The sequence below is a fragment of the Vulpes vulpes genome, chromosome 13 (assembly GCF_048418805.1).
Source record: "Vulpes vulpes isolate BD-2025 chromosome 13, VulVul3, whole genome shotgun sequence".
In the NCBI taxonomy this organism is placed as follows: Eukaryota; Metazoa; Chordata; class Mammalia; order Carnivora; family Canidae; genus Vulpes; species Vulpes vulpes.
This window is the reverse complement of record NC_132792.1, coordinates 78,785,131-78,801,001: the sequence shown is the minus strand read 5'-3', so window position 1 is coordinate 78,801,001 and position 15,871 is coordinate 78,785,131. Positions and strand designations below refer to the sequence as shown.

At 36.8% G+C, this 15,871-nt stretch overlaps 1 protein-coding gene across 3 annotated transcripts in view; it reads left to right on the top strand.

The window, feature by feature from the left end:
• The window catches only part of UBE2V2 (ubiquitin conjugating enzyme E2 V2), a 48,544-nt gene that overhangs the window by 26,460 nt on the left and 6,213 nt on the right, over positions 1-15,871 (top strand). For 2 of the 3 annotated variants that reach the window (XM_026011068.2, XM_072734771.1), the window contains exons 2-3: positions 3,542-3,690; positions 8,701-8,826. In XM_026011068.2, coding sequence (XP_025866853.1) covers positions 3,542-3,690; positions 8,701-8,826 — 275 coding nt within the window. The remainder of the gene's footprint in view (positions 1-3,541; positions 3,691-8,700; positions 8,827-15,871) is intronic. The other variant, XM_026011077.2, reaches the window with a different exon arrangement.

Sequence of the window (15,871 nt, the reverse complement as noted above, 5' to 3'; positions counted from 1 at the left end):
TCTTAATATTGCATGACAAGATTTATTCTATTTATTCGGTAATCTTTATGCCCTTATTTTTGGTATCATGGGAATTAAAGGCAAGGGATTTGGAATTTGATATCCTTGAGATTTAAAGCTGGAAACAGCATTCTAGGCATTCACAGTTTTGGTTATGAATTCACAGTTTTGGTTACTGTTTTTGGTATTATTACCTCCAGGAGTGCAGGTTCATTGTAATGGACTAAAGAGGAGACTAGATTAGTGGAGAAGACAGGAAATAGATTTTTGACTTGGTTTCTCAACCAAGTTAAGTGACATTATATAATCTATACCTATATATAGATATAATCACCTAACATTTCCTGGTGATAATTTTCATTAGTCTGAAGTATTAGATTTTGGACTAGATGATCTTTGGCATTCTTTGGTGTTCTTTTGAACCAAAAATTGACAGCATTTTATAAGTTTCAGCTAGAAAGGGGTGGATTTATGGGTTACTTTTTTTTCTTTTAATAAAAAATCCCATCCTAAAGAGGTAAAATATTTAAAACTATTAAAAAAAAATCCAACACACATAGACATATAGGAAAAAGACAAGTAGAACTATAGAAGAAGGTTCATAGATGGCAAGAGATCCAGAGGGCAGCTTATGTACACACTTGAGTTTTCATGGAGCAACATCCCCATCTTGTGGCTTTTTTTTCTTCACAGATCATAGTGATTGGGTGAAATAAAACCAGAGTGCTCTAGTACCGAATTTGAAAATATGGCTTAGTGGCTTTTTTTTTTTTTCTTGTCTTATACTTTAAAAGCAAATAGTCTTAGCTGCTATAACTTTTAAATGTTAGTATTTCAATAATTGATCTATCAGTCTTAGAAGTATTTCCCCAAATGCTATATAAAGGTAAAGGGTGAAAAGTTTAGCAATAACTAGGTTTACCACTTTTATGGCATTTATGTAAAAAGAAACATTAATTTTACATTGTTTACTTTGTAGTTTGGGTGTTTATAAAGGTCACTTGTTGGAATTGTTTGTTAAATAGGCAACAAAATTCAATGCAAATTTACAATAATTCTTAGGGAATGACTCCATAAGTGTAAGGATAATCAAGCTCCTTTAAGATTTCTTTAAAAAGCAGTTCAGTAGCAATGTATTGTAGGTCATGACTATAAATCTATAGGAAAATAGCATAGCATATGTCCCAATGTTAGGTGAATAGAAACTTGTAGCTTAGGATAAAATTTCTAGGGGCCACCCTATAGGATTGGACAAAGAACTTTTCTTCTCACGTAGCTTAGATGCAGGTTAATAGAAGTTTTATGTAATTCTATCTAAAATCAAATACTAGGAGTTCCCTGGGTGGCTCAGCGGTTTAGCACCGCCTTCAGCACCGCCTTCGGCTCAGGGTGTGATCCTGGAGTACCGGGATCCAGTCCTGCATCGGGCTCCCTGCATGGAGCCTGCTTCTCCCTCTGCCTGTGTCTCTGCCTCTCTCTGTCTCGTGAATAAATAAAATCTTTAAAAAGAATAAAATAAAATACTAAAATGATCATCATAGTCAGCATTTATTGAGTTTAAGATGGATTATCTTATTTAATTTTCACAGTGATTCTGTGATGTAAGAACTTCTGTTATCTCACTCTTATAGCTGAGAAGACAGGGCTTGGGGTGGGGGGCACATGTCAAATGGTTAGCTGAACTAGACTTGGGCAGTCTGATTCCTAGATCTCTGCCAGGATATGCTGCCTGTGTAGTTTTTATTGCTGTGCAACTTAATGAGTGAAAGTGGCTTTGGTCTAGAAACTGAGGCTCTATCTTACAGCCGTGTGACTTTGGGTAGGTCACATAACTTCTTCATACCTGAATTCCTACAGGTGTAGAATGGGTGTTTGTAGGGTTAAGTGGGATAAGGTATTTAAAGTAGCATACAATCATAGGAGTTAAAGTAATGGCTACTCTTGTTTCTTGTGATTTATGACAGCTCCGTATTTCTGTGACCCGAGATTTCCAAGCACTTTTTAAAAAATAAAGCCAGCACATAAAATGGCTAGTGTTCTTCCATGTTCCAGTATTTACTGTTTTTTCATTGTACATCCAGAAGGATTACTATGAATTAGTAAGTGAAAGATGTTTTGGTTTTACCAAGAGAGAGAAGTTAACACAAATGATAGTCTCTTTAGAAGAGATGTCACTAAAAATATGTGTGTGTGTGTGTATATGTGTATGTGTGTGTGTGTGTATATATAAATATACATATATAAAAGAGATGTCCTTTCTGCTTCATAGCTGTGTATGTGCATGCTTGAGAGACAGAGCATGCACAAGCACATATGCACAAGCTCAGAGCCAGAGAGAGAGAGGCTTCTGAGGGCATTTACTTAATTTTTTCAGGACTTCTGTGGTGGAGCTAGGGGATGTTTCAAGCTAGATGCTATGGAGAACTTGGGAGACAACAGGGTCCATCCTATGGAGATGCCAAGCCAATAATTTTAGGAAAGGTTGTGGTCAATTAGAGGAATCATGGTTGGATTCTAGGGGTTGGAGGTCACAGTGGTGGCAAAGACCAGGTTAATCGAGAATAAAAGTGAAAACTGTGAATTCTAGGAAATTCTAGGTAGAGAGGAAGACTTCTGTTAAGATTTTAGAAATAGAGGTGATGAGTTCTAAAGAAGGGGAAATGTGAGAAGGGCTAGTGGATCATGAATAATTGGTAAGGTTGGGCCCAGAGGTGAAGGGCGGGTCCTAGGAAACTGTTACATCCATAACGAGAGTTGTTCTCAGATGGAGGAACTGTCCAAGTAATGATTAAGCACCAACATGGGAAAGGTAAGATCCTACTGGTTTGGGATGAGAACAGGAAAGGAGATTGGGGACTATGGGTGGAGCTGCGTCAGCATTCTAGAAAAAAATAGTACCCTCTAGTACTCTTTAAAAGATGGAACAGAATTCTAGTCTTAGAAAAGCAATAGAGTATATATATGAATTTGAGCTTTTATGAACTTTCTGGTCTTTGCCCATTTATTTGTGTGTGTGTGTTTTTTAAAGATTTAATCTATTTATTCATGAGAGAGAGAGAGAGAGAGGGGCAGAGGGGCACAGACACAGGCAGAAGCAGGCTCCATGCAGGGAGCCCGACGTGGGACCAGATCCGATGTCGCCAGGATCACACCCTGGGTTGAAGGCGGGCGCTAAGCCGCTGAGCCACCTGGGCTGCCCTTTGCCCATTTATTCAATGCAGTGTTTTAGGCTTGGAACAGATTCTCAGTTATGGAAAATACTCGTTTTATAATGATTTCCTTATGATTGATTTATGTCAGGATAACATTAATTAGGAATTTATGTAAATGTTCTATATTGCAGTTAATATTTGGTACAGTGCTTTCTTTAGTGTTTTCATTTTGTGCGGTTTTTAGATTGAGCATTTTGGGAAGAATGCTTAAAGGGAATTTTTGTCTTTTTGTCTATAATTTAAAAATTATAAAAATTAATTTGGAAAAAGCTGACTTTGAATATATGCAGCTCTTGTAATTACATTTACATTGACATTCTTTTGTATAGGCGTTAAAGTTCCTCGTAATTTTCGCTTGTTGGAAGAACTTGAAGAAGGACAAAAAGGAGTAGGCGATGGTACGGTTAGCTGGGGCCTTGAAGATGATGAAGATATGACACTTACAAGGTGGACAGGCATGATTATTGGGCCACCAAGGGTCAGTGCTATATATTATATATTTTTTCTATTATTGTCATTTTAGAGTAAGCATTTTACTTTATAGTATTGATATTAAAATTATCACTTCTGACTGAAGCAGTTCCTCCCTCTTAATTCATTTTGTATACATTTATTGATGCTTCCTGTGTGTAGGGTATAATGCTTGATTTGTATGGAGGACTGGGGGGGAAAGATTGTCAAGGTGTTTGCAGTTTAGTAGAGGAGAAAAAATAAATACATATAACAGATTCTAAATATGGCAGAGAAAGTTCACTACGGGACTTTAGAATATGTTTCTTCTAGCTGGAATAATTGAGGAAGGCTGAACAGTGGAGGAAGTTGCCTTTGGAATGAGCCTTAAAGGACTGACTGGTAGGATTTCAGAAGGTGGTGATGGGGATGGAGAACATTCCAGATAGAGAGGAGAAAAGGTGAGGAAATGGAGGGGTTATTTGGGAAGAGAAAACAGTATATTTTGACATAACGTGTTACTAATCTGCTGTATGTGTAATCAAGGGTTTCTGAATTGGTTTCTATTGAGTACACACTAATCTTTGTCCTTTTGACATTTGACTTGCCTTCTAAATGTGATAGGCCTCAATTTCTTCATTAATTAAGTATATAGAAAAGTATGTGGGTTTTTTTTGCATATTTTCTAGTATTGTTGGCAACAGACCTATTGTATTTTATTCTTAGGTCTTAAGTTTATGAAGTTTTATTTTTACTCAAAATCTTTTCTAGACTGGGGAAATATTTTTCTACATTGCATTCCTTACTCAAAGGTCCCATTTACTGCATTCTTGGCAGTGAGTCTTTGAAATATGAATTATGTAGTGTTCTTGACTTGCTGGAAAGAACACCAATTTGAAGGAGTTTTTTTTTTAGTCTTTGGTTTTATATACTATTGACTACCTTATGATGAGAGCATTCCAACTGTTTTTGCTGTTGGATAGAGTTTAGATTTCCTTTTGATGATTACAAAAGAAAAATGGACCCAAGTAATCAGCAGTGTTAATTTTAGTGAGTGAATTAATGTATGTTTTATGTTTTCTGGTATTCCTTTGCAAAATTTGAGCACACTACTACCTAACAAACTCTTTCCTTTCACTGCTTTGATTTTTCCATCAGATATTTGAGGAAGGAAATATAATATTGATGGCTAAGATATTTTTTTTTTAAGTTTTTTTTTTTTTTTTTTTCATGAGAGAGAGAGAGACAGACACGCACAGAGAGAGGCAGAGACACAGGCAGAGGGAGAATCAGACTCCATGCAGGGAGCCCGACGTGGGACTCTATCCCGGTACTCTGAGATCTCACCCTGAGCTGAATCAGGCAGCGCTAAACCGCTGAGCCACCTGGGCTGCCCGATGGTTAAGATTCTTGATGTATTTTATAACTTGGTATTTATAATGAAAACCTTGATTTTCACTGCATGTGAGCATTATTACTATGGTCTGATGGTTTTAAAAAAAGTGCTCTAATTTATGAACATTTTTAATGAGTAGTTTGACGATTTGATGGTCTGAGCTTGGTAGAGTACCAATTTGAAATTATTTAGATTAAGGTTTTCTCCGGGCACTACCTCCAGTGGACTTTAAACTTTAAGAATGTTTTGGAGCTTGTATATGAATTCCACAGTGATTTTTGTGGACTGTCCCATATCATAGTTCCCAAATGTGGAAGAGCTACTTCCACTTTATCTCTTATCTCACACCATGGGGTCACCAGCAGGACTCACCAAACTAGCTGCCTTTCCTGGTGTCACTGGACTGCAGGAAGCCCCTGTATCCAGGCTGTGCTAGTGCATAGTGGAGGCTGTTTTAGCTTGGGGTGGAGTGGGTCTAGCTTGCTCCAAAGGTGCATGTAGATACAGAGCTGCCAGTGGCATGCTGGGCTTCTGTTCATTGGGCCTTCCCCTTTCTGCGGGTGGAGGTCTTGGAGCCTCTTCTCACTTCCTTTGAGTGCCAGGAAGAGACAAGAAGGGAGCACCTTACAAAGGCACAGCATCTTTCCAGCCAGCCAGTGATCACCCACCCTCTCTCTACCTACCTCCCTTACTGGAGCATGTGGGACCCAGTGATGGTGCGTCCTTGTGTACTCATTCAGTTGCCTTTTAATAAAACCTACAGGGGTTGCTGTCTCACCTTAGTTGTTTTTGCTTCAGAAGGTGCCATGTTGAGAGCAGTTAGTTTGTCCTCAGCTTTAGGTATCTACATCTAACCAGGATAATGGGAAAATTTTTATCTCATTATACTGCTACTTGATTAGTGGTTTAAAAATTTTTTTTAATATATTATTAAGATCCCTGTTTTTTTATGTTATTTGTTTGAATTTATATGATCAGTAATTTTATTTTTCCATATATGTTTGTGTCTTAAATTTTCTGAAGCAATATTTTTTTAGCATTAGAGGTTTAGTAACTTTTCCAAGTTTCTTTATATATAAATGGAGATACTATACTCATCTTTAGGTATATGAAGGGGTGCCTGGGTGGCTCAGTCAGTTAAGCGTCTCACTCTTGATTTCAGTTCAGGTCATGATCTCTGGATTGTGGGATTGTGCCCCGTCGGACTTTGTGCTCAGTGCAGAGTCTTCTTGAGATTCTCTGTATCCTTCTACCCTTCACCTTGGTGTCTTTCTCTCTCTCAAGTAATAAATAGTCTTAAAAAAAAAATATGGAGAATTAAATGATGTAATAATTACACAATAGGAAGGGACCTGACTTATAGTATATATTTAGTAAATATTCTCTCTCTCTTTCTCACTTTTGTTTTATTTTTTTACTGTTTTATTAGATAACAGAGAGATGTGGCTGTTTTTTTAAATTTAGAGGTTGTAAAATTAGTCCAAGTTGATCAAAGTTAAGATGATGTTTACTCTAAGCATTGAATTAGATCAAAAGGCTGGCTTAGAGTTTCTTAACTTAAAAAAAAATTGAGGTATAATTTACATATAATAAAATGCACAAATCTTACCATGAGTTTCCACAAATACACATTGTTGCCTATACTCTAGATATACCTCTGCCTCTTCCCACCTCCACCGTAGGTACTACTTCCTGCACCTTGGAGAAGTTTTGCAGTTTGTAGAACTTTGTATAAGTGGAATCATGCAGTGTGTATATTTACTGGTCTGCTTCTTTTGATTCAGCATAGTATCTTAGAGATATAGCTGAGTTCCATATAGTAGGAGTATGTTTCTTCTTACTAGCAGTAGTATTTTACTATATGAATATGTACCGCCATGTGTTTATCAGTTGTGTTTATGGTATTTGGATTTTTATCTACTTTGTGGTTATTAGAAAGAAAGCTGCTATGAGCATTCTTTTAAAAGTCTGGTGAACATGTTTGTTCCCATTTTCTTTTTTAAAATAAAATCCTTAGGAATGGAATTGCTACATCATAGGGTAGGTATACAATTACTTATAAGAAAATGCCAAATTGTTTCCAAAACAGTTTGTTCCCAGCAAAGTGTGAGTGTTTTGGTTGTTTCTACATACTGTGAATATTTTTAACATTGTAGAATTTTTCGGGGCTATTATTATTTTTTTAATATAAGTTTTGTAGTAAAGCTAATATGTATCCAGATTGGAGAACCACAGACTGGATGATTTCTTGGAGATCTCTCTGATTTTAGTCCTTTCTATACATATCCAAAGTGCTGAGCATGTTGTTAATGGATGTGTGCTATTAAACTGGGATGATTTTTATACAGGTATTTCTTTCTAAAGTGTCAAAATATTTAATAATTATATGTACAAGATTGTTGCATACATTTTAAATTACAGTAGGTTAATATCCCAGGTCTGACCTCCACTTGGGAATAGCTCTTACTTAAGGGAAAGGAAGCTGTGGATCAGTTTGGGTAAGTGAAATCTATAGATGGTTAGCTTATTTGTTTTTTTCCAGGTTTATACAGGAACCAACAGGTATTACATTCTCACTTTTATTTATTTTTTACTTTACTATTATTAATTGTACCCTAATAAGTTAACCAAGTGAGCAAAAACCATAAAGATAAAGAGTTAATTATAGCATGAAAATAAGTCTAAATAATCTGGAAGTATTTTAGTGTGGTAGCTTTAAAATGGCTGTTTTATAATACGGTGATATTCAACTTCTTAACAAAATGATATGGAGACATAAAGTTTGCTGTTGTATCTCTGAAAATGGAATTTAATGAATCGTAAAGTTAATGAAGTAGCATAAATATAATTAATAACAGGCATGAAATAATTATGTTTTATTGCTATAAGATGGTATATGTGTTTTCCCTGTGGCTAGAAGTTTTTGATTGCTGTGTAAGTGGGGTAATCGTGTAATTTATTGTCCAGCCAAACCCTTTTGAGAGTGAAGAAATATTGTTAATAATTAAAACTGGGACAGTAGGAAGACTTAGAATTGTTCTGGACAGATGGGAACCTTTATTTTTATTTATTTATTTATTTATTTAAAGATTTTATTTATTTATTCATGAGAAACACAGAGAGAGAGGCAGAGACACAGGCAGAGGGAGAAGCAGGCTCCATGCAGGGAGCCCGATGCGGGACTCGATCCTGGGACTCCAGGCTTACGCCCTGGGCCAAAGGCAGATGCTAAACCGCTGAGCCACCCAGGGATCCCCAGATGGGAACCTTTATATATGTGTGACACAAGTCAAGTAGTCCCTTCTCCTGCAATGTAAACTTTTTAGTACAATCTGAATTTAAGTGGTGTGTTTTTCCCTTTTAATTTTGTTATAGGCATTGTTTGTTCCACAAAAAGCAAATTGTGATCATTTTGATATAACTTTGTAGAATAATTTTTTTTTTTGTAGAGTAATTTTAATATTATAAAATCTTGACTTTTAAGTACACTTGCTGCATTTCTTTCTGGTCATATAAGTTAATAAATTTCAATGTAGGAAAGTAAATTCTTGATCATAAAGTAAGATCAAATATATTCTTATTGTACTTTTTATTAGCACTTGAATATTGTTATTATTACTATTATTATTTTTTGCCTTCCAGACAAATTATGAAAACAGAATATATAGCCTGAAAGTAGAATGTGGACCTAAATACCCAGAAGCTCCTCCATCAGTTAGATTTGTAACCAAAATTAATATGAATGGAATTAATAATTCCAGTGGAATGGTAAGTTAAATTAGTCATTTTATTCTTATAAAATGCATAATATATAGTCAGGAGAAAGTTAAAGAAAGGACCTTTGTTTAGCTAGAAGTCTAAAAGAAATTTATCTTATGTTGTTTTTCTCTTATAAGTCAGCCTATCCTTAAACCTTTATGAACCAACCAGCCTGGATAGATGTGATAATCACAATTCTCTTAGGATTTTATTAATTGCTTGAGTAGTCATATTTTAGTTGAAGCCTTATTTGGTATGAAGATGACCATTATTTCTCTTTGAATGTTATTTTTCTTTAAGGTTCAGTATATTTGGTGAGACTAAAAGGATGAATATTCTTCAAGAGGAGGCTTTTCTTTGAGGAACAAGTTATGTCCATATTAGAACAAAAAGGTTGAGCATTGTTGTCTGTTTAAAGGAAATAAACCAAAATGACATGCTCTACCTGATTCACACAGGGAGTTAGTGGAAAGACTGAAATTCAGTATGAGTAGATTGTTGAGGTTCATGTTAAGACTTAAATCCAGACTCTTGAGATGCCATATTGAGGGCTCGCTCACATGCAAAATACATGTTGTTAGGAAGTATAGCAACAACCTAATAATGAGTATCCTCTATCAACATAATAATGAGTAACATCTAATATTATCAATATCCTTAACTTCTTGTGGCTTCTCCTCATCCCATCCCTATGTTCTTTTCCTCACCAGAGGTAATTAGCATCTTAAAAATGTTATTTTACATATATTCTCTCTTTTTAAAAATTTTACCTAGTATGTCGCATGTGTATTCCTATCCTTAACCTCCTTTTTTTCTTCCTATCTACATACCTACCTCAATATATTATCTATTAAAAGCCATGAGTTTATATGCCAGTACCTTTAATTCTATTCCAACACGATAGGGTTTATTCCATATTTCATCTATTCCACATTTGTAATTCCCTCTGGCAATAAGTTGAGCCCTCAGCATAGAGCTAGCCCCCCAGCCCATAACCCTCAGTCAAATATGCAGGCCCACAGCAAGGCCTCAGAATGGCTGGTGCCTCCCTGCTGGGTGCTCTCAATGAGAGCGTGACCCTGACAGGAGGAAGGTGGGCAGGTCACTGGAAATCTCAAATCGGTACCTGCTGGGTCACTTCCGGAGCTCCCTACCTGGTGTATACCAACTGAAAGCTGAGTTCTGAGAGTCCTTCCTGTCTGTCAATCAATCTTTGTAATTTACTGGGAACATTTAGTCCATTTAATATACAATATATTAATACATTTAGGTTTAATTGTTTTATTTTGTGGTTTCTATTTTTCCATGCGGATTTTGTTTCTCTTCTACTTTTGACATGGTTGTTCTCAAGTTTCTAAATTCTGTTTCTGTTCTTTCAGTGTTTATTCTAGAAATTGCAATGTGCGTGCTTAACTCTTTCTATGTTAGATAATGTTAAGAGATGTGATAGAAGCAGGATTATAAAACATTTTGAGTTTACAGAAAGGATATTGTTCAGGGAATTTCTTTTGTGATGCACAGCATTGCCTTTATGAGGAAGTTGTTTTTGTTGAATATCTCTACCGGGAGTAGCTGTTCTTCTCAACTGCTGATTTGTTTTCATATTATAGACTCTATAAATTAAGTAATTAATGGTGGGTTCTGCATTGTTGTGGGAACTAGGAAATTCAGGATTAAATTTCAAGCATATCTCTAACAAGTTCATCTAACCTCATGGGTGTCTTACCTGTTTTTTGATGTTTTGTCTCCCAGACAGCTTCTCTTCCCTTGCCTATCTACCATTAAGTTCTGTTAGTCTTTGTTGAAAATGTAACTTGAGTCAGGTCTTATTTTTCTGCTTACCTTGCCACTAAGTGAATGTTGACCATCATCTCTTGTCTTGCAGCAGTCTCTGATTCTGCTGTTTTACCTCCTCCAGTCTTTCCAGAGCAAGGATCCAGAAGGATCTTTCTAAAATACAAATTGTGCCGTGTCACTTCTCTGCTTTAATATCCTTTAATGACTTCAGCCATGTTGTACATGCTTTTTGCCTTGGCTCACTGGGACTCACAGGGTACACACTGCTCCACGCACCTTTCATTTTACCTCAGGACCATAGCACTGTCTGTTTCTATCTGGACATGTCCCCCACTCAGGCTAATCCTTTCAGACGCTTCATTTCTCAAAGTAAATGTCACTTCCTCAGAGAAGTCCTTCCTGATTCTCTAATCTGAATTTTGTCCCTTTTTTGACTCTGATGTTTTCCTTTGTAGCAGTTACTATAAATTTATTACCATTTTTCTCTTTGTTTCATTTTTTTTCCCAAGATTTTTTATTTGAGAGAGAGAGAGAGAACGAACACCGGGGAGAGGAACAGGAGAGGGAGAAGCAGACTCTCTGTTGAGCAGGGAGCCGGACATGGGGCTTGATCCCAGGACCCTGGGATCATGACCTGAGGTCAAGGCAGATGCTTAACCAACTGAGCCACCCAGGCGTCCTCATTTTTGGTGTTTTTAAAAGAAATATTTTTAACATAGACAAAGTTTAGAAAATGATATAACTAACATCTCCTATTTTCCCTTGTCAAATCTTAGCATGTTGGTCTTGTTTGTAATGGTCCTAATTTTTTTTTTTAAAGAATAAATGGTTAATCTGTGTACCTTTCCCCAGTTTCCCCTTCCACTTTCCTCAGAGGTAGTCTCATCTTGAATTTGGTGTTTATTATTTCTGAGCATGGTTATTTAACTTTTACTACACATGTGTGTATATACCTCTGTACTGTATCACTTTTATCAGTGATTTTTTAGCTTCATCCATGTTGAGTCATTTAAATTAGATTGTTCCTTTTTATTGTTCAGTATTCTATTTTTCACCTGGTTGGCATTTAGGCTGTTTTCAGTTTTCATTGAAAAGATTTCTACTGTGGACATTCTTATTATACATGTATTTTTTTTTAAGATTTTATTTATTTATTCATGAGAGACACAAGGAGAGAGAGAGAGGCAGAGACATAGGCAGAAGGAGAAGCAGGCTCCATGCAGGGAGCCTGATGTGGGACTTGATCCCGGACCTCAGGATCACACCCTGGGCCGAAGGCTGATGCTCAACCACTGAACCACCCAGGCGTTCCTATACATGTATTCTTTTACTCTGGGGCAGTGCTGCTCAAGACTTGGGTGTTTGTTGGTTAGCTTGTTGTTTCCAATATGTTGTAGATCAGTACTTTAAAAAAATATATATTTTATTTATTTAAGAGAGGGAGCACAAGCAGGGGGAGAGGCAGAGGAAGAAGCAGACTCCCTGCTGATCAAGGAGCCCAGTTCACACTGGCTCCAGCCCAGGCCTCTGGCATCATGATTTTAGCTGAAGGCAATTGCTAAACCAACGGAGCCACCCAGGCACCCTTATTTGTAAATTCAAGTACAATAAAAATTACTAAGAAAATCAAAGAAAAAAGATAAAATACAAACTCAGATTCTTTAAATAAAAATTTCTCTGTCAAATTATCATAGACACTTCTGTGTTTATCTTGTGGCGCACCAGCAAAAAATTAGTTCAAGGCCTAGCTCCACTCCGTGGAACATACTTTGAGGAGCACTGCTCCAGTGCATACACCTTCAAGTGGAATGTCTGCTGAGGTTTGAGGCTTGCCCATAGTTTGATCGAGTATTGCCAGCGTACTCTCCACAGGATTGTATCCATGCCTGTCCTACTAGCTGTGTGTAACAGTATCCTGTGCTCATATACTCTCACCAACACTTCATGTTGTCAGTCTGGAATGGGGATTTTTTTTTTAATTTTTTATTTATTTATGATAGTCACACACACAGAGAGAGGCAGAGACACAGGCAGAGGGAGAAGCAGGCTCCATGCACCAGGAGCCCGATGTGGGATTCGATCCCAGGTCTCCAGGATTGCGCCCTGGGCCAAAGGCAGGCGCCAAACCGCTGCGCCACCCAGGGATCCCTGGAATGGGGATTTGAAAACAGAAAGGGGGCAGCCCCGGTGGCTCAGCGGTTTAGCGCCGTCTGCAGCCCGGGGTGTGATCCTGGAGATCCGGGATCGGGTCCCATGTCAGGCTTCCTGCATGGAGCCTGCTTCTCCCTCTGCCTGTGTCTCTGCCTCTCTCTCGCTCTGAATAAATAAATCTTTAAAGAAAAATGAAAACAGAGAAAGGAATGATACTGATTTTAATGATTAGAGTGTAGATGTGTGAAGTAGGGTGAATATGCTGGACATCAGTTTTTGTCTTGATTGATGTTTAAGAATTTAAAGTATTACTTTCATAGCTGATAGTCAGAATTTCACATTGACCATTGGTGATATGCTAGGATAATTTTATATATTTTGAGGTTATTTAGATACTTGATAAATTATGCCTGTTGCTTTAGTAATTTTGTTTATATTTAATATAGCTAGGCAAAATTACTCCTTGTGGGTGGTTAGCACTGTCAAGTGTCAGTTCTTTATGCTGTGAGGTCTCAAGTTTTGGAGGTTGTTGTATATTATAGAATGATAAGATGCAGATTTGTTCTGACATGATATTTATTTTCCCATGCTCTTTTCTCTCTCCTCTCCTTCATTTTTTTTCCCCAGTTTTTTTTTTTTTTTTTTTTTTTGTGTGTGTGTGTGTACTCTGTTGGTATTTCACAGGATTTGCAATCACTTATGTTTATTTAACTATCGTGTAACTTTATAGCTGGAAGTGTTTGTTTCTGCTTTGGAAAGAGATTGGTATTTTCTCCACTTGTAAACTCTTGTTCACTAATGGAGTCTACTTAAAATAGGCTAAGGGCTTGCTCCTCTGTAAGTTAAAGCATTGAAGTAAGCACTTTAAGTACATCTTAATATTATAATATTCTTATTATTGTTTCATTTACTTGTAAGAGAATTATTTAAAAATTATCTTTTCTATTTTAAGCAGTTTATTGTGATACAGTTTACATACCATACAATTTACATACCAGCTACAGTTCATTCGAAGTGCATATAATTCAGTGTTTTTTAGTATTTACAGGGTTATGGGTACATTACCACAATCTAGTTTTAGAACAGTTTTGTCCCTCTCAAAGGAAATCCCGTACCCGTTAGTTTAGTTGTCCCTTTCTACCCCACCTTCCCATATCCTAAACAACCACTAATCTTTCTGTCCTTATAGATTTGCCTCTTCTGGACTTTTCATTTAAATGGAGTCATATAATATACGATTTTTGGGACTAGCTTTTTTAACTTAATATTTTCAGGGTTCATTCATGTTTTAGCATATATCAGTATTTTATTACTTATTGATGAATAATAATTCCATTACGTGGATATAACATATTTTGTTTATCCATTTATCATTTGACAGACATTTGGGTTTTTCTGCTTTTAGCTTATCATGAATATTGCTACTGTGAACATTTGTGTGCAGGGTTATATGGGCAAATATTTTCATTTCTCTTAGATGTATACCTAGGAGTAGTATTGCTGGGTCATATGGTGACTGACATTCAGTTGTATGTTTAACTTTTTGAGGTATGGCTAGACTTTTTCAAAGTGGACATAACATTTTGCATTTTTTCCAGTAGTATATATATTGAGAGATATTTGGCTTCTTATTATTGAGCTGTAAGAGTTCTTTATATATAGAACAAGAGTCCGTTATCAGATATATGATTTGCAAGTATTTTTTCCCATTCTGTGGATTGTCTGTTTTTTTTTTTTTTTAAGATTTTATTTATTTATTCATGAGAGACACAATGAGAGAGAGAGGCACAGACACAGGCAGAGGGAGAAGCAGGCTCCATGCAGGGAGCCCAACATGGGACTCGATTCCGGGTCTCTAGGATCACACCCTGGGCCGAAGGTGGCACTAAACTGCTGAGCAACCCCGGTTGCCCTTGTCTGTGCTTTCTTGAGCGTGTGATTTGCAATGCAAAATTTTAAGTTTTGGATGTAGGCAACTTATCTACTTTTTATTTTGTTGAATGTACTTTAGGCATTAGATATTTAAGAAATTATTGCCAAATCCCCTGTCATGAAGATTTACTCCTGTTTTCTTAGAGGTTTTTAAAAATAGCTTAAGCTCTTAATTTAGGTCTATGATCCATTTTGAGTTAATCTTCGTGTGTAATGTAAGGACTCAACTTCATTCCTTTGTATGTGGCTATCCAGTTGTCCCAATACCATTTATTGAAGAGATTATCCTTTTCCCATTGTGTGTTTTCCTGGCACCTTTGTCAAAAGATTAGTTGATCACATATGCATGGATTTACTTTTCTGTTCTTAGTTGTAGTCCATTGGTCTGATGTCATCCATCCTTATGTAAGAACCACCCTTCTTGATTACTTACCTTTAGAGTAAGTTTTAAAATTGGAAAAGCTGGGGATCCCTGGGTGGCTCAGCGATTTAACTCCTGCCTTCAGCCCAGGGTGTGATCCTGGAGTCCCGGGATCGAGTCCCACATCAGGCTCCCTGCATGGAGCCTGCTTCTCCCTCTGTCTGTGTCTCTGCTTCTCTCTCTGTCTCTCTCATGAATGAATAAATAAAATCTTAAAAAAAAAAATTGGAAAAGCTTCGTTTTTTTTTCTTTTTTTCTTTCTTTCTTTTTTTTTTTCAGAGACACTATTTATTTTGTTAAAGTCAAGCAGGATGATGTGTTGAGAGGTAAGTGGTTAAGTGTCAAGCATGAAATATGTACACATTTTCCACAGTGGATGGCAGGATAAAAGCCACAGGCAATGCCTCTGACTGAAACCTTGCTATATAGAGCATTCCAGAGCTGAGTTATGACAGAGGAGGGGAGTCAGCCATCACCTAAGAATGCCAAGGGCAGAGCATTAGCACCAGATCATGTCATATGCAATAATATAGCTAAATACAAAGTTATGTACATTGACTCACTGAAATCTTTGGGTCCCCACTAACCAGACGTTTAAGAGGCAAACGGGATGGGCACAAGACACGTATGATGACATGTGCTTTGCTGAAAGGGTACTAGAGCACTATATATTGCTATGTGTAAAGAGAGTCCTCAGAAGACCTCAGAAGGCTGGATCCAGACACATAAATTCTATTATTCACATTTTACATA